Raw genomic sequence first — 25,405 nt, forward strand, 5'->3', positions numbered from 1 at the left:
TAAAATAAATGTCTGGGATACCTTCATAAACAAAAATCTTATTTCCATAATTCATACAGCTGGCTGGCATTTATTGGCACGTCAGGTGCAATGGGGACATTTCAGGAACATTAACATGTACAGCATCATTTGTCAACAAAGCAACAATGTAAGCAAATCGTTCAGAACTCATACAGATTTACAGCTTTCTCTGCCAGCTGCTAATTACGGTGTGCTCTGCCTATTTGGTATGGTCTTTTTTATTGGAAAATGACAAAGGGGTTATGGTATCCCAGTTTGGAATATAGATGCGCTTTTAGTAATAATATGAGTGGTAATATGACTACACTGCCTGGAGTTTTGATCTAGTTGCACTAGTCTGATAATTGACCGGTTCTGATTGATGAAGGACAAAGAGAAATTCGCTGGGATATTTACTTACTGGTAGAAGTAACCTCTGCAAACAAAGAAATAATAAAATACCAGAGAGTATGAAAAAGTATCCTTGCTTTAATATTGTTTTTTCCTGCTGAACATGACAGAGAAAATTCAGTCCTCACTGAAAACCTGATCTGTTTATCGAGCAGTGCTCAGCAAGCCCTATACGTTACAGACTGGCAAATGCCCTTTGAACATAGCTGAATCCACTTTGATAAATAAAAATTAAACTTTCAGCATTTTAAACAATGCAAAGGTTAAATAAAAGCTGACAATGTCAGCCAAAAGATGTGTTAGTGATCTGTTTTCAGCACCTACTGTGTCTGTCTGTATTTCTGTCCCTTTATTTGTTTGAGTGTGTGTATTTGTGAATGTATGTGTTTCTGCAAGTTAATGACAGCAAGTCAGTTCTACTTTTTATTTCCAAGCTTTGGCCAGTTTGCATTTCGATCTCATAAAAATATAATTAGTAGGGTTTTATGCTTCAGATGTATAAACTCAATACGCTTTCAGAATTATTACACCTGTTATTCAGCCAAAGGTAAGAGGATTCTATTAGCTAAATACATATTTAGACACCTAATAAAATCCTTTATTCAGTTCTGTTTCTTAGTTTCAGTTCACGAACAGTAACCACTATTCTGAGTTAAGATTTTGACCATTTAATTTTTAAGAAAAAAGTAATTAGACCATATTATGGATTAATCCCTTGCCAATTCTCATTTTTAAATCAAAGTAATTTTAGACTTGGGAACTACATAATTTTATGCAGAAAAAGTATGTTTTGCCAACCTTATTAAAATCTTTAAAGACCATATTTTCTATAGGCTTCCAAAAATTATCCCACAAGAATGTGTGGGTGCACCCATCTGTACACATGAATGGGCAACTAGGAGCATAATTATCCACTTTTGCACATGCAAATGGAGGTGTTTAAGCACAAATTAGCTGACCCCCAGATTCTGCTAGTGCATTTCTCTGAGCTGGCTAATAATGTTTTGTTGAATTCCATAATATGGGTTGAAACCCCAGAAAGGTTTTTAGATATAGTAACATTTCTGTAAGATATCTGAAATCGCTAAAGTCTTTTAAAAAATGTTCCTGATGCAACAGTGAAATTGAGGTGTAGCTTAGTGCCAGTTACTTGGGTGTTATTTTGGTTATAACGACTGTATGATTCTTTCAATATAATAAACTCCATTGGCTCCAGCAGCAATTACTGCCTGCCACTGCTTCTCCAGAAGCAAAATACACATGTTCCTACAGGGAAAAACTACTGCACTAGGATTATAAAAAATTGACCATCAATCTAAGTCTGTATGAGCAATCACAGCTGCTTTCGGAGTTATTTTGTATTAGAAGCAATTTACCCATCTGGAAGAACAAAGATATGTGCAAATGCTGGAGTGACTGACTTCCAGCAGATGCTTAAAGAAAGTTAAAATCCCAACTACTTCTGAGGTGCCTGGCCTCGATTTCTGACCTGGAAATGTTCAATATGTTGAGAAGCTCTTCCAAACACTGAGGCAGCTCACTGGTACCTTGGCTTTGTGCTCCCTACCTGCTGATGCCCTCCCCACCACTCCCGGGCAGGCTCCTTGCCCACACAGCCGCACAGGGAAAAGGGGAGCAGTCGTAAAGCTTCTGGAATGAGACATGGAAATTAGTGGCTGCCTCGCCTCAGTATAGATTGTGTGAGTATTCTGGTATGGGGTGAGAAATGGGGATGAGCCTCAGTCGGAACTTTGCTGGGTTAAAGGGGTGAGAGGTAGGACAAGGATATGAGTTTCTTGGATGTGGGGCTAAATCGTGGCTTTGTGATGCTACACGGGTTTAGGGAAACAAACATTTATCACAGAGCTTAAAAACCCAAAGGTAATGACCCCTGGAATTCACATTTACCCCCAGTATGGTACCCAAATGTAACAGCACTGCTGCAAGTCCTGATGGACAAAGACCAGTTAATGGAAAACTAACTTTATACTGTAATTCAAGATTATTTGAATTTACTTTATTTGTGAAATTTTTCCATTTGTCTTCATTCTTTTGTACATTTGAAGAGGAAGTTTAGGCATTCCTTGATCCATAGAGATTGCTTTTCTTCCTTTTCTTCCCTTTGATTCCACTTGCCTAATAATAATGGGCATTATCTTATATCCATATTTAATTTTATTATGTCACTCGTATTGCAAGAAAAGGATGTTCTTTTCAAACATTGTAATGCATTTAGTATTTCACTAGTCATCAGTTAAATCAATTTTTCCCTTTATTGGATCTGAATTATAAATCAACTAGTCATTGTATGGGATACTGTATATGAATGTACAGTATATCATTATGATGTATCCTATAATAATGTCTCTTAGACATGAAAACTGAAGATGGTGGTTTAAAGTGCTGAGAGAGAAAAAATTGGAAACATCTGTTAGTAGGAAGTAGAGAAGACTTTTCATTAAAGTTTGTCAAGTGTATTTGATAGGAAGAACACACTGGGCCGTATTCTGCCACCCCTTACATACACCCACCCCAGTACCCAGCCTGCTTTTTCTGTCTCTTGTAGAAAAGCCAAGATTATGGGAGACACTGAAAAGCCAGCTCTCTACTTTGGTACAGCAGCTCAAGGAATCTGAGACCTGAGGCAGAAGGAGGATTCACAAGTTTTAAGGGAAAAGAGATATCACAATACAATCAGTGTCTTTGTCTATGCAGGGGCAATGACAGCTGCCGTGCTCTTATATTGAGTATGTCAGCAAGATCATGGGGAAGAAGTGGTATGGGACAGTTTTGGGCAAAAGCTCTTTTATTTCCAGTTATCCACTACATGCAAGAAGAGGAAGCCTTAAAAATATATAAAATAAAAATTGAGGAATGCAAAGTTGCATTGTTTGGAGGCTTCTAGCGAGCAGATATCTCTCCCAGGGTACAGTGAACAAGCTAGGGAATGGAAAAAAAACAAAATAGAGGAAAATGGTTAAAAACTTCTGGAACTTTATCTGAATTGTACAGGAATCCATGTAAGCAGACGTGCACTATCTACTTAAGAAAACGCCACCAAGCCATTTCACACTCACACAGGTTCAACTCCTTGTGCTGGTGTCAGCAGCAGGAATTTTGGCAGTGCCAAACTGATGGGTTACAGCTCTGTCTCTGCAAACCCAACCAGGGTGCAGCTGCTGCTGGCACCACCTCACAGCCTTGTCCTGGGGCTGGAAGTGTGGCACAACAGTTACATGCTCCTCTCATCCCTACATCCTTTTTGCACACTGCCAAAGGCAGGTTTGCACGTTCCTCACTTTAGAACTCCTTAGGCACAAAGTGAAATACCCTCTGCACCCACAGCACAGACCTCTCCTCTGCCTGGTGCAACAGTTTAAAAGCCAATATCTCACCTTGCCTTTGCAATTTTTCCCCATTTCTGCCTGCTCCCAGTGGTCTCTGAGCCCCGCCATTTCCATGATGATATACAGAACTATAAAATCAGATACAGCAGTCACAGGGCCCAGTGCGAATTACCCCCTGAGTCAATAGAAAACAGAATATTGCTTATTGATTTGGTCTAGCCTGTTGTGTGGTCGATGGAGAACAAACTAATGCAAATAAAATGAATCAATTGGAATCTGGCTGTGGACCTCGGTGAGTCACATGAAGTGGGTTTCTGATATCCTTTATCATCACGCACAGCCAGTGAAACAAGAGTGCTACTGTCTTCTGCTGGCGCGGACAGTTACCTCAGGCTATATTGAAAAATGCTTTTTTCTTATTTTTAGACCTGAATCAGCCCATGCCAGCAAATGTATTCTTGTGAATACAGATCCGACTTTGTTGTAATGCCCATGGGAAGGCGGTAGTGTAACCTGTTTGGATGCAGCTGCAGACCACCTGTAGAGAAAGTCAAATTAGGGAGAGACCCCACTGTTCTTTGCATTAATGCTTTTTGTGTTGTGGCCTGAATCCCCCTCCCTCCTCCTTCAATGTATCTTTCTCAACTGGGGAGATGGAGAGCACATTTTAAGACCTTCTGTCCATTTAAGGCATCTTGTGATTGAAAGAAGATTTGAAAGACTGTAAAACCTCCCCAGTCACCAATGAGCAACGGTGTGCAAGGAGCCTTAATACTTTTAGGATGACTTTTCCTCCTGGTCTTGCAGGTTTGGGAGGTGTTGGCTTTGTGGAAAGGGCTTAAAGGGCACATTTTTATCTCCCTCAAGTAAACTGCATGTTAGGAAAGTCTCCTAGCTTTGGAATGGAAAAGTGGTTGTCAAGAAGTAAAGCCCTAGCTTGCCACACTTTTTGTCCCATTGTTTCTAAATAAAAGAGGGGCAAACAAAAGGAAATGGCTCAAGTCTAAATGCAGTGCCTGTGTATCCTGAATATCCACATATAAACAGGCACAATCTCACTGATCTAACCACACTGAAAGCCCCTTTCACTACAGATTTTTTCTGCGTTCAGGACGCAGGGATAGTTAAGCACGCAAACAACTGGTTTGAGATTGTATCTCCTTGGTATGAGAAGTAGTTTTAGTTAGTTTAGTTAGTTCTCCTGCTATCTCACTGCAACTGCCAACACTGCTGGTGTCTGTAGCTTCTCAGCAGACTAAGCTTTTATTCATTTACCAGGTAGCATTTTGTTGCATAGCAATGCAATATTCTACCTTATGTCACATAAAAACTGCCTGCAATGAAAATTTCATGTCATTTCTACTTTTCACCCCATTTCTTCACAGATGAATCCCACTGTTTCACTAATCGTTGACGTACTAGTTAACACAGGCAGAGTTTGTAGATGGAGGTAATGTCATCAAGCGTTGCCTCATTTTAAATTCCTTCCTCTCACTGGTGATATCAATGTTCACTGCAAAGACACTGATGATACTGAATTTAATTGGTATTTATGTGTAGGGTCATGTGTACTCTCAAAGAAGTTTCTGTGTAACTTTTCCCTAATTGAAATTAGATTGAAGTGTTGCTGTGTACACTGCGACTTAATGGTGACAACGTTGAGCCAGCTTCGGAGCTCAGATGCATGGCACGCATCCCAAGAAATCTGCTATGATGCTCCCACATACATCTATGCATATTTTTATGGTACAAGAGACATAAGGTGTGGAAAAGGAGCAGTCTCTTTAAGGGGGATGTGGCAACCCTATCTGCCAGTCATCTTGCCTCTGCTGTTCTATTCCTTTTACAGCCATTCTGCCTGGCTGGTATCTATAACATCTTTACATATGTGTTTAATGGCTGCACGGTGATTAAAACCCAGGGGAAAGGGAGAGGACATGGGAGTCATGGACTGGCAGCACTGGTCCTACGTGGAAATGCTTTTTGGTCTGATTTGGGGGTGTATTTGTCACCATCTTGTATTTTAAATAACATAATATATGAGCAACCTGGTCTGAAAACCATTCTGGGACTCGGTCTGAGGCTCACAGCTGCTGTGCAATGTGAAGGGCCAGTGCTGATATTGGCTATAACAAAATACCACCATTAAATCCTTATTTTGCACCTTACTTTGACTCCAGACCAGTGCACCCTCTCCTCCCTAATGCTTGTGGAGAGTACAGAAAAGTGAATTCTCACTGGTAGAAGTGTTTTGACTGGAAGTTTAATTTATAGCCGCTCATAGAATTGCAGTGTGTAATAAGCAATGTCCTTGAACATTTTTCATGTGCTTCTAAGTGACTCTTTAAAAAACATTGGTTTCCCTTGTAAAAATCATTAAACTTGTTAAGGAAGAAGCAGTAGTCTGGGTTAGTAGTCATCCCAGTGCTTTAATACTAGTAGATAATTAGCGACATGAATAAATTAAATATATTTCAGGTATAAAGCTGAGGAAAATCACCAAATATTAGCAAAGCTCCAAAATCAAACTACTTTGTGTCGCATGCTGTTTTAATGACTGTGGTTTATAAATGTGCATAATTCCAAAGAGATCACATGTTTCACATAATAAAAATTACTGTGACATAAAATATATATTTTCTTAAAAAGTACTTGTAATATCAAAAGGACTGTGAAGTATTAGCCATTTAATACAAATTTATCTTTTCTTGCAGATGATTATATTTTCATTTTAATTGCTCACATTTTCGGTTCTGATCTTAATGTTTTATAGTAGTGAAGACATGCCACAAAGAAAGAAAAAAAAAAAGATTTTATTTGTTAGTTAACAGTCTTCAGAAGTCCTAATTTGGCCAATGTGTTCTGCTGCAAAGTCTTGGAATGCTGTCTTGCAGTTTCAAAAGTGATCTTATTTGGCTTCCCAGAAACTATTATGCCTGGAGGATGCCATGAGAACAAGGGCTGCCTTGTTAACAAGTAGAAAACTCTCAAAAACAAGATAGGATCCTGATATAAATCATAATTTAGATGCACAGAGCTATGTTCACAACCACAGTAATGTAATTCATTTACATCTAGTTATTACTTATCTCCACCCGAACTCCGAAGTTCAGGAATGCAGCTGCCTTGTGCCTTGTGACTCGTGGGGGTTAGGGAAGAATGACATCACCAAATTTAAGCACATTACCACGCTGACATAGTGGCACCTTGTTTTCCCTTCCGCGGATAGAGCAGGGATTGTGTGCTACCCCCCATTCTCCCAAAGAATACCTTCTTTCCCCTTTCAAGCAGCTGCTATATGAAGGGTTGCAAATGTCACTTCAACTAATGATGAATGATGCTTGACCCTTGGACCTGTTACTATGAATTTTATGCAATGCTAAATTAATATGAAAGATCTCTGCTAGAAGACTTCAGCTATTATGCATGCAGCATAAATGATATGTTAAACAATCCAAATTTTTTTCTCATAACCATGGTAAAATGCAGAGCTGTTTTAACGTTTTTTGATGTGTATTTCCACTTCAGATTAGTATCTTTTCTTTCTAAAAATATTTTTGGTAAGCAAATCAGTTTGCGAAAAACATTGTCAAAAGGGCAACTGGCCCACATGTCTTTGTTGTTCACGTTTGAATATAATTAATTATGTAAAGCAATAGTTAGTGGGAGCTTAACAATTAGTAGAGTCTGTCAAATAGTCACATGGAAATTACTAACTAATTGAACCACTGGTCTTTTATTGTTTCAGGAAGCAGGACAGAGTGTCATTCCTTTATCTCTTAAATTCATTATTATCGCATATCGCAATTTTCGAGCAATATATGCTTCCTAATAGATTAATAGATAAATAACCTTCCTGGTAATGCCACTGTGGGCAAAAGTGTTTGAAATAAAACCACCTGTTTTAATTAGTATTCAGATTCATGCTGTTAAAAAATGGTAATCCTCTTGCAGTTATATGACATTTTTAAAGCTTTGAATTTCCATCTGTATCTTATATTATGATGTTTCAGGATTGTCGTGAGTTAATTATGTTAACTTTGGAAACATTGCTTGCATTTAGAATGAAAAACTTCAGCTTGAATAGCCAGGAAAGCAGATGCTATCTTTCTTGTCAACTGCTTTGTTGTGTGATGCCTTGAAACTTTTTTATAAGATTCTGTCTCCAAAAGGAAGTATAAATCTCCATTTATTTGAAATGTTGCTCTAATCTAATCAATATTTTAATATATTTCTCATGGGAGGGACCTGAATGTGTCTCAAGGAACCAAAGACATGAAAATCTCTTATTTTATGTTGAAATCCTCTTGTTATTACAAGTCCATTCGCAAGACTAATTTGTAGAACAGGAAAAATCCATGTACTATGAAGTTCTAAAATTGTTTGGAAGCATACCCTTGTCCTCCTGTAATATATGCCTGTAAGTTGAGGTGGAATGAGAGGAATTGGAAGCATTACAATTGGGATACACATCCAGATAAACCCTGGAAAAGAGAAAGGGAGGCACAAATCAATGGGCGATGTCCCAAATCTGCTCTGGGTTCTACCACAGAGCAAATGAAAATGCAAAACTTGGATGTGCACGTGAGGCAGAGGGAAAGGTGTGAGGTGAGCAAGAATCTGGTGGATGCAGGAGACGCTGCTGTCTCCTCCTTATGCGTGAGGCTGTGAGGCTGTGTGGGAAATGCAAAACACCGCAACGCGAGTCGCCCGAATTTCATCGCACCCCTTCCCTGCCAAGGAGGAACCACAGGCACTGCCAGGTGTGTTTACGTGTGCCCCCGGGTGTTTATGCATCTCCTGAAGCTCAGTGGGAGAAGGTATGGAAGTACGTGTGGAATTGCACGCAGCAGGGTGCATGGAGATATTATTTCAAGCCCACAATGGCTCCAAAATTCCAACCTTTCAGTCAAAAAGGCCTGGGCAAGGTCTCAAACGTTGCTGTCTACGCAGCTCTGTATCCCACCAGTCATGTGATCCCATGGATTTCATGAACACAGGTTTGATCAGATGCTTTGGGCTTCCACATCTGCAAAAGCATCATATTTCTCGAATGAAAGTTATTTTTGCTGTCACAAAAATGTCAATGTTTGTAAGCCAGCACTCTGCAAGAGAAACTGAAATGTGCAGGACAACCCACGCCTGGATCAGGACATGATACACTGGTGTGGCGTCAGAGTGGATGGAACCCTGAAGCTGATGAATTTGTATGAGACAAGTGCACTTAGCGAGAATCTTCCATATTCAGGGTAACATGTGATTCCAAAACGCATAAAAATATTTGAAAATTCATGTTATTATTAGCACTATTATTATCAAAGGACATTTCTTTAACATTTGAAAGTCCTTCAGTGCACTTGAAGATATATTTGTTTTAGCAACTTATATAATCCCCTCCTGTTTAAAGTTTTGTTTTAAACACATACAATTATCATCTCATACGCCCTGATTCAGTAAGCACTTAGAAGCATTCCTATCTTTAACAGCATAGCTAGTCCCAGCTAATATCCAGGGAACAGAATTAGAGCTTCAGATATTAGCAAAAAGTAATGCAAATGTGAATTAAGCAACATGGTTTTGAAGTAAGTTGACTGAGGACTTTTTATTCCTTAAAACGAATGTGAAAGTTTGACAAAATATAGAAAAAATCAAAGCGAGCATTACTGATATTAATAATTATTTTAAAAGTACATAAAGTCGAATAATTTAGTCTGGCAACTAAAAGGAAATAACCTTCCAGTAAGGGTAGTGAAGAAAAATACTAACAGCTTTGAGGCAGAGCCATCAGCAAAAATACAATGTATAAACATATTTGGATATTTCCACATATATACATATGTGTATATATATATATATATGTACAAGCTTAAAGATGTATAGAATAAGAATGGTATTATTCTTGGGGTTCAGCATGTAAGTCACATTAATTAACATAATTTAAGTTCCCTGCATTGCAAAGCATGGCTTTTTCCAAGCTAATAGAATTTATAATTTAAATTTATATCAGATTTTACCAAATTTATATTCGTACCTTTGCCTTTCCCAATGTAACTTTCCGTACAGACAAACCTACATCTAACATGGTGCTTTGCTATGGAAAACTCTCACTACCTCACATCTGTCCATGAGTTGAAGTGATATTCTCTGTCCACTACATAACTGGTAACAAATTGTTGTGTTAGGTAACAACTTCAGCCAAATTTTCATGAACTGGACCAGGTGAAGCCTGAATTATTCTTATGACTCAAAAGCAGTCCTGGGTCCTCTGTGTGGGGTTTTTCAAGGCAACTCTCTTTATTGCTCATAGAAAAATTAAGTAATTCTTAAAGGCAAGGTGCAAGTATTAAAGTGCTAGTTTGAAAGTATTTAACAAAAGTGCCCTTTCTTTGTGAATAACTTGAATAAAGTGTTTAAATGACCTCTTCCTAACCAGAAGAGAATATAGAGAAGAAATTAAGCTTTATTGGTAAATTAAAGCCCAAATCCCATGGTTGATGAGAGATATGGTTCGTTTGAAATAGTTACAGTTTCAGACTTTCTCTTCTACAATCAGCGGGTGGAGACCAACATAATCCAATTAATTGTAATTCCCTTTTGTGGCACTGGTACAGTGGTGAATGATATAGTAAGTCCATTGAAGTCTTATCTTTGGTCAGATAATCCAAATGGATTCATATTATGAAACAGTCCTTTATAAAAGTTCTGATGAACAGAAGTGTTTTGACTTTAGTGAACCGAAAGATAAATTCTATACAAAATAAAATGTTTTGTCCTTGACATCTAAAGGGCTTGTGTGCACCTGACTTCATGTAAGAATACCTCTTTCAGATGCTCTACTTCAAAGAGCCTGTTCATTAAAACATAAAAATCTAAACTTTGTTCTCTGGGCATCCTGAAAAAAACAAGGTGTGAGAACACAGATTTACATGTACGGGTAACCAGTTTCCTTGGAAATAGCCCCATCAAAATAAATGGGGTTACAGATGTGAGGAATATATGAATAGCACTTTGATAATTTTTCAGATTTCTATTTTTCTCATGAAACAACAAACTAATATTTCATTGATAATCCTTGTAGCTGTAAACAAATCATATATGTTTGTTCCTTTCTAGTATTGTAGGAGGACTAGGGGAATTGCTTAATTTTAGCTTGAGCTTTGATCTATTTACATTTGGAAGTCATTTACATAAAGGAAGTTATAATGATCTTTATTGTTTTGTTAATTATTTCCTTTGATTATTGAAACTCACTCACTGAGGCACAAGCTCATTGTTACTGGGGTCAGTCTCAATAATATATTTGGCTGCGTGCAACAAGTCAGGATTGGGTGGTATTCTTGTGTTTTGAATTGTTTTCATGCAGACCCTTTCAGTTTAACAATCACTGGAGACAGGACTGATTTAATGCATCACTCATCTGATCCAGTGCTTCATATTTTGTATTTCTCCTTTCCTTTAAAGTTGTCCACAGCAAGCCCACACAACAGCAGAGTGTTTTCGCTTGTAGCATGTTGAAATCTCATATTTACTAAAGGATACTGAGATGCCATTTGTGGAAGACAACACACTAGACAATATATTGAGGTCAGATCTTTACAGAGTATCTGAAAAATACTCTTTTCCCAGTTTTTTTTTTTCCTCCCTTAAAGTATCTGGTTGAAATTTAATACAAAGAATTTTTTACCCTTTGGGGTACATTACATATGAAATAATTTATGACCTATGAATCACAAGAAGGCAGTGAATTAGGTTTCAGATAAGTCTGCCAAATATTACAAAATATTGTGTACAGATTTTTGGACTATGAAAAGGCTTTTGACAAGAATGGAAATAGAAGCAGCGTTAGAAACAGCAAGAAGGGGAAGAACAGAACAGCTATATGACAGAATCCTAAAGCACTCTGAGTTAGTAGCACAATTAAAAAGATATGAATATGAACATATTTTTGAAGTATGAAAATGGGACAGAGAGTCATTGTCCAATTCCTCTCTGTATTAGATCTTGAGAGCCTTCAATTTATTTAAAATGTAGATTTGCGGACACTGATACACATAATTCTGATAAAAGATCTGACTGTAAATGGGGAAGGAAAAAAAGATAAAACCTCTAAAATTAGATTGCAGAGAAGCTTACTGGACAGCAATTACACAATAAAAAAATGTTAATAACAGATTTGAAGTTGGAAGGCAGATATTTACCTTGATTAATGTATGTATACACAACACACAACAAAGAAGAAGATCAATCAAGTCAAAAGCAGAATTCAGAATGGACTTTTCCCTTTGAACAGCAAAATGTATCCTGAAGAATAAGTTACTGATCTAGGCAAGCATTTGGTATTTTTGTTCTGTGGTCATTAGCCCAGTTCAAAATAAAGACGGAAGAATAAACAGAAAGAAGAAAATAAATTGTGCTTTAACTATGAGGAAGAAGCTGAAGTTACTGTGCAAAAAGTAAGTAGAGAGAATTACATAGAGGGCAGAATCTTAGTACTGTAAGACAAATGTAATTTCCCCTCAGCACAGACATTTGATTTCTGCGAGTTGCAGAAAGTTTGCCAAGCCCCCTCCTGGTGTTTGGGCAGCCCTGTGCTCTGTGGGACAGTAAGAGCTGGGTGGGAATTCCTCTGTGCTCTTTCCTTGTCCCTTTTTTTAAACCCTTGGTGGTACCTGACTATTTCTCTGGCCCCAAAAGAAAGAGTGATCAGGCCCTGCAGGTCTCTATGCTCGGGCTGTGTCTGCCTGCTCCTACTCTTTGTTTACAAGTCACCTCTGAGAGAGTCTGGCAGAAGTATGTTGATCTGTAAACAAGTGGTCTATTTATTCTTAGGGAGCTTTCAGCTGCATTTTGAGGGAAAATATTCTCTCTTTAAAATCATTCCGTTTCCCATACAGAATACTTGATTCAGCTAAATTTAATGAATTTTAAAAGTACTTGTAATTATAATCCCATCACAGTAATTATTGCTTCAGATCACGATGATAGAATATGCTAAGTCAAAACTAATATCTGTCATTGAAGCCTGTAACAGGTATTGGCAGTGAATAATGTATGAGTACCTTGGTGATGATACCTGTTTCTGGCTGCCAAAAGTACTGTCCTTTTAGTACCACTGCACATTTTTATACTTTCAGTTCCAAACAGCAACTGATAGCATAGAAATTTCCCCAGGGCTGTGGTGTCACTGGCTGACCACTTTTCCAAACCTTTGAACTCCTCTGCATGCCTTCGTGATGTACCACCCCTGAACTCCTCAGCTGTGCTAGATCTTTTTCACAGAAACAATGAGATAGTTCATCCCTCTCTTACTCTTTGGACTTTGTGGAATTATATGAGGATGAATGTGACCCAGTGTGCCCAAGTACAGAAATCTTTTCTTTTTCTGGCACAGGCTGGGGTTTAAATTAGCGTGCCCCCAGGTCAGAGAACTGTCATTCCGGGGGACCAGAATAAGCAGCGTTCTGGGTGCACACAGAGATGTTCTGCATTTTAGCTTAAGTGGCTCAGTAATTTGTGCTTGGACTTCATGGAAATGGGCACTCCAATAATAAACACATGTTCAGGCACTGTAACATCACAGCTTAAATTTTCTGTTAAAAGGGCATGCCAGGTTCCTCCAGCAGAGGAGGAGAAAAGCACACAAGCTTTCTTTTGCTGACTATATCCTTGATAAGTCATCAGTGCTAGCATTGGATGGATTCAGACAAGGCTGTTTAGAAATCCATTGCAGACAAAATGTAATGATTTGCTTAGCTGACATTTTCCTTGATTTGTTTAAACACTCTTGGAGGTTTCTTGGAGGAACCATGCATTGAGTTCAGGCAGGTCAATGGAGCTCCCAAACCTAGCAAGGGAGAGAGGAAGAACTCAAAAAACTCCACCTGAATGAGGAAATTATTGTTTCACAATAGTTGAGGCCTTTGTTGTGCTATTTCATAGAAGTTCCAGGGGGTTTACGCACTTTGGAGGGTGTATGTGAACAATGCAATGCCAGGACAGGATTTACCTCAGCAGAGGAAGCTCAGCATCATGTGCTATATATATCACCAAGGGATTGAACTCCTTGTCACAGACTGAGAAAGAACCTTCACCACCTCACAGCATCCCATTGCTGTCACGTCTCTGGACATCTCTGTGCTCGACTGCTGCTCTAAATTGAGTTTTTGAAAGAAGCTGTTTGCCCAAACAATACCACTGTGTCTCTGCACTGGTGATCAGAGAAGCTCTGGCTTGTAAAATGCAGGTACAACAATGGAACACACACACACCTTTCAGTGTACAATTTGATATCTGTGCTGTCAGTTATGAGAACAGCCCTCACAAAGGGATTTTGTCATGAAGAACTGTGCTGGTGCAAGCAGAGATCTTCTGCTTGAGTCTGCTCTTTCCCTTTTTTTTCCAGTTGAAGAGTATGAATGATCAGAAAAATATTTTTGATGAATATAACTATTAAAAAGAAAGGAAAAAGAGGTGTCTTCAAATTTCATACAAAGGTTCTTCAAGTTGGAGAAAAAAGCATAATGACATTGGTCAGTTGGTCTTTTCCTAGTGTTTGCATGAGGAATTTTCTTTTCCTCTTTCAACCACAGGACTTTGTTTGGGATCTCTCCGTAGTAAAATGCCTATTGGGATGAGTGAGTGCAAAAATTTCCCAGGGTTTAAGCCAATTGGAAATGCTTTGTGCGCACCCAGCTCTTCTGCAATGATTTTGTTGTGAGGGTGACTGTAAGGATTAGCTAGCAGTGCCACAGAGGACTTTCTCCAGGGGAGATCTCCCTCAGCATACACTGGGGTAAAAACTCCAGTGCTCTGAGGTTTCCCACACTGGAGCTGGAGGTTGACATACCCGAATGCCAAATTTTCATCCCAGTGCTGCTGCGTGCAGTCCCCAGCAGGGAAATGATGGAAAAGGCAGCAATGCCAGCAAACGGATCACAGTATGAGACCCAAAAAGAGCCTGTCTCACCAAAGGCTTTAGAAAGTTTTCTGAGGGCACAACCTCCACAGCAGACCAGGCGTTGCCAGCTGGGTTTGCAGGACTTGCTTCCCAAGTGATTTGGGGTCATCCATGAGCTGCAAGAATGTGGAATGCTCCAAGTGGGGCAGGACTTCTGAAGGTGGTGCTCTGGCATGTGATGGCAGCATGGGCGAGAGACAGCTTAGAGCTGGGAGAATACAACCTATGAACTATCTGAAAAGACAAGTGAAGGAGCAGGACTCTCAAATGACTGCATTTTGCTCCTAGAGATTAGTCTACATACCAGGCAGGGCATGTGGTTAGAGGAACCACATCCATTTTCTTTCAAAACTCAGCTCTCTCTACAGCTTTCGTTGATTTTTTTTTTCTTTTTCTTTTTTTTTTCCTGTCTTTAGCTGATCTTTCCATAGATTACCTTCTTCCTTTTTGAACCTCAGAATGGCACCCTTAAACCAATGCTGAACTCCTGTTTGGTTCTACTGCAGACATTACAAGTGCCATTAAAAATGTGAATTGTTGAAAAGGCTAGATAATAACACAGCAAAACACACGTTCCCTTCACAAATGTATTACATATCGATTTTTTTTAAACTAATAACCTTGACAAGTGCCCACACTCTTTTTTTTCCCTTAATGTGGTCTTTATATTTTCAGCCTGAGTATTAGCATAAATTTTATGGGATTTTCTGGGCATATTTGTGTCTGTATCTAAGATATATGATATCAACTGGCAGTGATGGTTGAACTAATCAAATACTACTGACAAGTTAAAGCAAATTTTTAGGACTGTGAGATTTTGAGCATCTTCCCAGATACAGTATCTCCTGACTGAAAGCAGTCCTTGACTGTCAAGTTTAAATACCAGATTAGGGACTTAATCTTTATGTAAGCAAAACACCCCAATAAGAAATATGTCTGAGTAAAGCCAAAAAGCCAGGTCCTCGCCTTAAACCCAGCCTGAAATGTGTGTGTGTGTTTCTTTATGGCCCTATCACCATGGCATGTGAGAGATTCCAACCAGTGGGAACCAAATGAGAGTCTTACACTCAATGGACTTCTATTTGCTTTTCCTTTTTTTTTTTTTGCCTTTTTTTTTTTTTTTTTTTTTGACTTGGCATTTGTTCCTTCTAGCAAACATTTTTAAAAACTCTCTTATTGCTAGAGGGAAAATTGACACCCTTTGCTTTCACGATGATACATTCCTAACACGTTTCCTTGAAGAGCTGGAAATGGTGCAAAAATCTGGTAAGATAAGTCTCTACAAAGCCTTAGAAGTCAAGCATTCCACTTTAGACATTTAAGACAAATGCATGGCAAAAACAAGTTGTGTTTCTTTTTTTTTTTTTTTTTAAGGTTTCTACTTAAAGTTCTGTGCCAAAGCTACAGTACTTATACATTTTCTAAATGTGTTTTAAGCAATAAGTTGTACAACATTTTTAGAACATGTGTTAAGCTATTTCTCTAAGAATGAAGCTCTTAACAAAACATAAGCACTCTGCATGAGATCTTAGCAGCAAAGTGCTTAAAAGATAAAGTAAGAATTGGTACCATGGGAAGAACACCAGCTGTAGAGCACACAGGTCCATTATGAGAAGTATGGTAGTGGGTAGGGAGAAAATGATTTAATCAGGAGTAAAACCAATTTTATTATAAGGGCACGCAGGGGGTGTGGCACCATAGTGAGAGGGACATTTCAAAATATCTGACAGATTTCAACAATGTGAAAACCCACCCTGTTCTTTAAAGTGACAGTAAACCCCATCAGGTCCCTCTTTTTGATGCTATTGTTAACAGTTGACTGTTTAAAGCTGGCCTGCTAAGATGCTGTCGATCTAGTTCAATAGTGTGTGGCAAAATAAAAGGCTAATTGTTGAAATACGATCAATCAAATATGATCTCAGAGTCTAAAGAAGATCCCCTCTGGTAACTCATTTGAGATCAAATCATTACTTTTATGATTGAGGTAATTGAATGGGAAAAAAAGAAAGAAAGGGGGAAAAAAAAAAACAGGCTTGAAACCAAAGAAGCAAGCAAGACATCTAAATGAAATGCACAAGTCTGCCTTTGTTCCAGCTTTGTCTCACGTTACTCCAAGTTAAGGAACTGGGTCCGTTCTTCATTTGTATACATCTCCCAAATCCAGAAATTTTGAAAGCATTTAATAACATTTATTAAATAAAAATTGAAAGACAACTCCATTTTGAATAAGATTTTCTGCCTTTTAAGTAGAGAAAACCATTACAGCACCAGGATCCAGAGTTGTGGGTGTCCATGTGTCTTCAATGATTTTACCATTTTGTTTAGCAACAGTTCAGTAAAGAGGCTGCTCTTGAAGCCAGCTGAATTGCTACACATGAAATTTCAGTGACATTTAGTAAAACATTTCAGGACTATGTTGCTTCAAATTAAATTTGTTCAGCAGTTTTCATGGTTGGCCCCCGATTTACATTCAGACTGAAATTTTCTAAAAGAGAAAATCATAGCACATAGGGGGGAAAAAAAGCAAACTCCATTTTTGGAGTAATAGAACTTGGAGAAAGTGTGTGTCATTTTGTATCATTTTAATTTGGACTAATAAGGATTTGCTCTTTCCTCGAGTTTTACATGGATTATGATCTCACTGTTTATTATGTTCTAACAGTATCACTCTCCTAGAATTAAAAAGAAAAAAAAAACCACAAAAAAAACCCTCAAAGAAAAATAGAATAATCATCCAATCTTGTTTTATTTTTATTAGAAACTCTATTTTTGCATTTAGTTTCTTTTATATTTAAATTCCTTAGCTCAGTCAAGCTTCAAAAGAAAACATTTTTTTTTGTTTGCAAAACAGTTTTGGAGGCACTTGTGGTTTGTCTTTAGTGTGTTATCATTTTTGACAGCTTTGCATAGCCTAGGTAGGCCAACAGGGGTCTGTCTAATATTGTTGCTGGGCAAATCTTCCTCCCAGAGATGAAAACCAAACAAAATATTTTTGAAGCAGTAAGAAGGAATTAATATCCTTTCTCTCACAGTCCTCTATTCCTTGCTGACATTACATTCAGGCAAAAAAAAGCAGAAAAGCATTCCCCCATTATTCCCTTGTACATAGCAAGGCTAACACATGTAAAGCAATAACTCATTTTCTATTGCCATGTTTAGCATATGTCTCCTGTTGGCTCTGCAAGGCCTTTAGGCCGGTCCCTTGAGCCGTCCATCGTTGGCAACTCTTAGCCCCTCGGCCTCAAAACCAAATAGCTTTGAATCATGTTGAGCTGTGATGCTAATTTTCATACTGATGCATTATGGGAATAAATGTATCTGACATACTGTGTCAATGGTACTGTCTCTTTGTGTCTCTTGTTTTTTTGTTAGCTGCATTCCTACAGATGGTATTCCATTGAAAATGTTCTCTTCCTACAAAAAAACAAAAAAGGAAAAAAAAAAAAAAAAAACAAGCACAGCACCAAACCTCTAGGTGCAGAAGGCTGTTAACGGTTGCTGATGATAGTAGGCAAACATTAACATAATAATTAGTGTCTTGTAATTGTTTCATTAAAACCAGTTGTTCCATTTCTCCTCGTGTTTTCCCAGAAGAGAAGCTGAATTTGGACGACAGCCAGTGGGAGGACATCCACGTTGTCACCGGAGCACTCAAGATGTTTTTCAGAGAGCTGCCTGAGCCGCTGTTCCCATACTGCTTCTTTGAACAGTTTGTGGAGGCGATAAGTAAGTACATCACATACAGTAGCAGCTAGTGAAATAGCCTGTTATATAAAAATAATAATAAACTTAAAAATAGAAGAGCAGGGGCATCTCAAATCTGACTTACCTTCCATTATCCATGATCCTGTCTTTTTATTGTTTTTGACTGCCTTTTATCTCCCACAGCATTTAGGAATTTAACTGGAGAGAAGGAAAGAAAAAAATATCAAATTATTGATCTATAAATTTTGTCTCTGCAATTTGACTGCAGTGCCTAAAATGGTTTAGGAAAGGAATTAAAATGTGTATGTGTTCAAAATATGCTAGGCTGATAATCCATGTATCCCCAAACACAAGAGAGGCTAATAATTGTGAATCACGTTAGAAGGGGCTGTCTTTATGTTAATCAGAATGAAATGCGTGTGTTTTGTTCCACAAGGTTGCAGACTCTTGCCTTACAGTGATCACAAAAAGAATGCAAAAACATTCATGTTCTCATTTTCATATCTACCTTTGCTTGATTATTATTTTTTTGTTTAAAGCTGGCAGGCAGCAAAAGTATTTTCAAAGTCCCAGGCATTTATTCCGTTCCACGTCTCTGTGGTTTATGTGCTGCAAACCCTCCATTGTAGTTAATATATGCAGGTGCATTTTGTAAAACTGTATCGGCTTGGAAAAACTTGACAAAAAAACCCAGTGATTTGGGGGTTTGCTCCCATTGGAAAGGGAGGGGAGGGAGAGGGATAGCTTAAAGGGAAAAAGCCGAGTAGGAGATTAATTAAAGATCCAATAGAGAAAATCTCTAGGAAAAAAACAAACCCAAGAAAGTACTCAGAGGTCTGATTTCTGAGTGATGGGCACACATATTTGCCATTGCTGTTAATGAGAGCTGGGTGTGCACATGCGCAGCTGCCAGGGAATACGAAACCCTTAATGTACAGCTCACTTTGATTTTATATTCATAAGAGTCTTTAGTTCAACTAAAGCTTTTCAAGACCCAGCATCAGATATAATGAGGTTAAATACATCTCACAAGATCCTTCCCTGCTCAGTTATTTGGAAGTGCAGTGCTGTTAAACGCACGACGTAAAGAAATGCATTACCTGAAATTTACTCTTGGCAGCTCACTTTCTTCTCCTTCCAAAGGAAATCACGTGGGGAACATCATCTCTCAATTTAAGTTCCTGTTGCACAGCGTATGCAGTGCTAAGAGGGAGAAACAATAAAGAATTTCTTATTATTCAGCTTCTGGTATGCCTCAAGATAAGATGCTCATTGAAGCACCAGCACCTGAACATGCCCTTCAGGTGGTTTTCCATCCATCTGCTCTGCCCTCTTGGAAAGGAGTAGATGAGGGATTCTCAGCCAGCTCATGGGGCGTAGCCTGGCAGGTCATCCACACCTCCTATGAAGCTAATTCTGCAGTCCAATATTTAATATTGAAGAAGAATTTCTTTACGTCAAGGGTGGCAGAGCACTGGAACAGCTGCTCAGGGAGTTCATGGAGTTTCCCTGCCTGGAGACTCCTCTGTCACCTGCTCCAGGTGACCCTGCTTTGGCAGTGGGGATGGACTGGAGGATCTCCAGTAGTCCCTTCCAACCCCAACTATCCTGTGATTCTGTGATCCATCCTCTGCCATCATAGTCCACCATCACACTGGTCTTCCATATTTATCCTCCCCCTTATCCCTACTTTTATTGCGCGTTGGGGCATGTTTTGGCTGTGCAAACACTACTGTATTCTGAAGAAAGTTATCAGGACACCATGATCTCACCTCTGTTGTCTTCTGCCCTCATCCTCTCTGCTAGTGTCCAAGTCAGGGTGATGTGATGTCTTCTGGCGGCCCAGTGGGGATGTTTTGGATAGTGGAAGTACCAGGTAACCGGCTGCAGACTTGAGAATTATGTTTGAAAGCACATCAGGAAGAGACTGTCTACTAAAGCATTAATATTCATGAGTGAGAAATTAATGTCCCTTTCTGCTATTTGAACTATTATTAATTCTTATTATTATGATTTTGAGAGCCATTATACACATTGATAGGCTAATGAACAGTCATTTATAAAGAGATTTTAAGACAGTTTATTCCTAGGAAGGAAATGCTAGCACTCTAAGATGTGCCTTGCACTATTTCAAACCCCTAATTCTTGTTGCTTGCTTTACTGCACATCAGGGTGATTTCTACCTAATGCAACTGTCTAAAGTAAGCTACGATTTCCAATCAATCTTCTCTTTATTTGGCCTTTACTGCCATAGGATCTACAAATCCGTATTCTTACCAACTCTACTTAAAAAACGTCTATAAACAACAATTAGGTGTTTTCAGTGGTTTTGGAGCTCTTCTGTATGCTAATAGTCCTGAAGCAAAGTAAAAAAATCTCTTTTCTCCAGTATCATTTCCATTGCAGATGATTCTTTGGCTACTTGTGCTAATTAATTTGCCTGGTCGGTACTGAGCCGCTAGAAAATTTCCTCTCTTCTCCAGTTCATTGTAAAGAAGAGACTGTAGTATCTGTTCCTCAAAAATTAGAATTATTAGCATGCAGGGATGGGTGCACATTACAGTTAGAATAATGCCAGAAAGAAAGCAACTTGATTCCCGGATTGCCATGGTGATCCCTGCTCCGCCACTCAAGACCCCCTTCGTCAGAGCCTTGCATGGGTTAAGTAAGATGAAGGGGTCTAAAAACCTACCTGTAGTAGGCAGTAACAAGTTCCCAATAACATTTATGGGGACGTAGACATTTAGCAGGAGTTTTCAGGAGGAATTAGAACCCAAGAGGTGCAATGGACTCCTTATGCTGATACTATTGTAAAGACTATGTGGGAAAAAATCCATAGCAAGCTTAGTATCAATTTTCCTGGATGCTACTGCCATTTTAATTACGTGCACGGGAACAAAACTTTACAGTACTGTGTATTAGGCAAAGCACTTGCTCTCCACCTTCAATTTCCCCTGCAAATAACTTTAGATACGGCCATACTGTTAGAACAATTTAGATATGACCAGAATATTAGAAGATAATTCAGTATAGTACAGAATCTCGGAATTCTGCTTGCCAAGCTGAAGCTGGATAATAACTGTCCATACAGCTTATATCAGAGAACTTATAAATGATAAATGGAAGGCCACAAAACCTCTGGCCCAATACTAATTTTGTTCCTTAAGATTTGGAAAGTAGGGTGGTTTTGTTTTTTTTCCCTAACGACTTTTTCTGGTATTACTGGCAAGTCATTTTGTGTTATTTTGGATGAAATATGCACTTCTAAAGTGTGCCCAAATGCTGCTATGAAGTCAGGTTCAGCCACACTTAGATTACTCAGTACCACAAATAGTTCTATTGATTTTCTGGAAGATCAACAGACATAGTTCAACAGATTGTCGCAAGTAAAATTGCGCTTCATGTGAGTAAGGTGGTAGAAGTGCCAATAACTGAAACAATCACCTTATTTACAGAATTCAACCCTCATGGCCATACAAACTTTTAGCAGGACTTCAGCCCCTAAAACCTACCCCTAAAATCTGTTAGAAATGTTAACAGGTAAATGTGCTAGCTGATTCTAAATCTTTATTTTGATTGAACTAGTTTCCTTGAAATGTCTCAGGCAAAGGCATTGAGAAAAAGAAATTTGTCTACTACAGTCTCTGCACACTGATGGCTGATATCCACAGCACAGGAAATATTTAAATATCCACTAGTCCTTCCAGATCTTTTCAGCTGGAGCAAGCTGTATAGACTCTGCATCTGTATAGACAGTGCATCTGTCCAACTGCAGTTAAGAAAAAACCTCACTGATATTTCACAAAGGAAAATTCCACCCAGTTCCCAAAGCTGCAACATCTGTCTCTGGTTTGGGAGGCTTGAGTTCAGGTCTTTGATTTTCTCTGCAACAGGTTGGAAAGATTACTACGTTGGAAAGATTTTTTTCAATGAGTTCTAGTGATTATGCCTTCATTTCAGTTCCTTATCTCTAATATGAATTTAATAGGTGCCACATAAGCTCTGCAGATAAATAGGAGATTTATTGTTTAAAATGCACACACAGAGGCAGATGTGTATTTATATATATATGTACTCTAAATAGAAATCCTTCTGCCAGAATTACGATTCTCCTGCAGACAGTTTTCTGAATGAACGTAACGCTTACTGCTGTGGGTTTCCCACTTGAGGCAGATGAACAGCGGAATGAGATTAATAAAAAAAACGTAGTGTTGAAAATCTGATTTGCAGGTTTTCAAGTGGAATCCACAGTCTGATATGTCTCAGGTCTCAGTGTGGGGAACAGAAAACAAGGGGTTCACATCTGCCACCAGGTCTCCAGTGAAGGGACACATTCCTGAAGGGAGATTACAAAAAGATGGAGACCAAGACTTTTTACAAGAGCCTATAGTAACAGGACAATGGGGAATGGATCCAAACTGGGAGTAGGTTTAGCTTAGATATTAGGGAGAAATTCTTCCCTGTGAGGGTGCCAGAAAAGTTCTGGATGTCCCATCCCTGGAAGTGTTCAAGGTCAGGCTGGACAGGGCTCGGAGCAACCAGGTCTCATGGAAGGTGTCCCTACCCACGGCAGGGAGTTGGAACAAAATGATCTTTAAGGTCCCTTCCAACCCAAATCACTTGATTCTATGATTTCTAGGGCACTAGATCCAGTCAGCATATGTGGCTTCAGTCCTGGTAATTCCCCCACAGATCAAGCCCCCCAGCCACTTAGAAGACAAAGCAATCCCCCATCTCTGGAGCTCAGGATTTTCAGCCCTGACGGGAAAGGAAGCATTTCTCCGCAAGGGGAGAAGCAGAGCCATAGGCACCCAAAGATCCTCAAAGGTCACAATTGTAGTACCTAATTAGTCTGTGCACCTGAAGGGATAGATGGCAGCTGAATAAAGTTTTTCAGAATTTAAGTGCCTAGACACCACCTAAGGTCCACATTAGATACTCATTTAATTTTTGTTTTTTCAAGATCTGGATTTTTTTTTTCTTTGATTGCTCTGATAGACCATTAACACTTTTTTCAAATGATTTCACACATATCCTTTCGATATATCAATTAAGGTCTCCTGGTGCATGCTAAGCAGAATTCTCAATGTCATTCCTATCAATCCTACAATGTTATGTGTTACCCTACTATACAGAAACTGAAGATGGTTATTTAGCATTTACATACGATAGAGTTTTGTAACATTTTTGGTTAGCAAAAGTTATTAGATAAAAATTTTTTTTACAGTTTTGCTCGTCTGTGACACTGGTCTTTACTGGTCTGGCCTGACAAAATTTATGATAGTAACATAGCAAAGCAATAAATTCTCCTTCCATGGGAAGAATGGACTTGTTTTATTTTAACCCTCAAAAGCTACCTGTGCTATCAGTAGTTGTCAGTCCTCTCCATGCTGGTCAGTTGTCTTCATCTCCAGCATTGCTGGCATTAGTAAAAAGCTTTCCTCTGAGCTTTGGCTCTTGTTCTGCTTCACAAAGGGCCCCCAAGAAGCCTCTGCCTGCGTGGCTTGAAACAACATGTTGCAGAAACTCACATCTATCTGGGCAATGATCACGCTTCGGTCTTCAGCAGACCAGAGCAAATTTTGCACTGAATAATGTAACTTTTGAGGAGTTTGCACAGAAGCTGTCTGCACCAAAATCAGGCAAAAATTTAAAAAAAAAAAAAAAAACTGTGTCAGGAGACAATAAACAAATCAAGTCATCAATACATAATCATGACCAAAGAACTGAGCTGCATCGGTTGAAAATATAATGTCGGAAGGACCTGCTCTGAACTACTATGCAGTGTTATGAAAATAGTAGCTGGGAAACAGAAAGGAAGTAAATACATTCATTTATTCTGACAGTCATAACATCCTTGTATCATCTTGGTGGAAAGTTACAAAAGATGTCTAAAGAGATTTTCGAAAGACATCTAAAGAAACCTCACTCGAGGCTTACAAAGAACAAGGCTCAAGGCCAACTCGTCTTGGAAAGACAAGTCAGCATATTGCACTGTAAGAAATCCATGACAGTCTCTTAACATCATCACGTAATAGGTTCCTGAGAAACCAAATCTTATCAGTCTCTGGCATTATGCAAATTTCTGTCATAATCTCAATCTGTGGGCTTCGAGTCCTAATCAAACTGCCTTCAGATTCACAGTTGGCGAGCCTCCTATTGAAATCGTTTCTCTATCCTCCATTTACTTGTCCAAGGAAGTTTTGGGGCTTGGCATGGCATCAGAAAGCCTCAATTTCATGTGAACATGGTGATTTATAAACAAATCCAAGGTCACCACAATATATTTCACATGATACATCATAACTAATACACTTTTTTGGCCAAATTTAAATACGAGAAGACAGTAGAGATCCATAAACTAATGTGAACAGAAAACAACAACTGTGTAGAAACAAGAAGTAATCAAAAGTTAAGGTGCAAGTTTTTAAAAAATTTCTTAAAAAAACAGGAATGATTTTATGAGTAGCATAATCTCAGGGATTGCCAACCATGCAAATGTAGGAATACGCCTGTGGTATATACATTCTCCAAAACACAGTAACACTAAAAATAATAGCAGCTAATTCAGAATGGGGCACTGGGCATTTTCAGTGGGATTTGAATAGTGTTAAATCCATTTTTGAAATATTCTTGAAGCCTTATCTGGAAAGTTGTGTGAATATCTGATTCAAGAATGATTAACTGATATTGACAGCGAAGGAAAAAGCCCTCACATTTTAGAAGAGATGTTAGATGATACAGGAGACAGCGACACTACAAGAGAAGGCTTCTAATCTATGGGTGTTAACAAAATACAGATTAGAAGTGTACATGATCATCCTGAGTCAGACAAGTAAGTAAAAGAAAAGTACAAAATATTTGAATATATTTAAGCTGTAACATTCCCAGCATTATAGATTCCATATTCTAACACAGTCTTCACCTAAATTCAAGGCAATAATAAAGAATATCTCCACTGAAGAGGTAAAAGGAGGCTGTTGTA

General features: G+C 38.6%; 1 protein-coding gene across 3 annotated transcripts in view; it reads left to right on the top strand.

Moving 5' to 3' along the window:
- ARHGAP15 (Rho GTPase activating protein 15) overlaps positions 1-25,405 on the top strand; it is a 320,969-nt gene that overhangs the window by 242,021 nt on the left and 53,543 nt on the right. For all 3 annotated transcript variants that reach the window (XM_032114884.1, XM_032114883.1, XM_032114882.1), the window contains one exon: positions 18,307-18,441. In XM_032114884.1, the coding sequence (XP_031970775.1) occupies positions 18,307-18,441 (135 nt within the window). The remainder of the gene's footprint in view (positions 1-18,306; positions 18,442-25,405) is intronic.

This window comes from Corvus moneduloides, chromosome 7 (genome assembly GCF_009650955.1).
Source record: "Corvus moneduloides isolate bCorMon1 chromosome 7, bCorMon1.pri, whole genome shotgun sequence".
Classification (NCBI taxonomy): domain Eukaryota; kingdom Metazoa; phylum Chordata; class Aves; order Passeriformes; family Corvidae; genus Corvus; species Corvus moneduloides.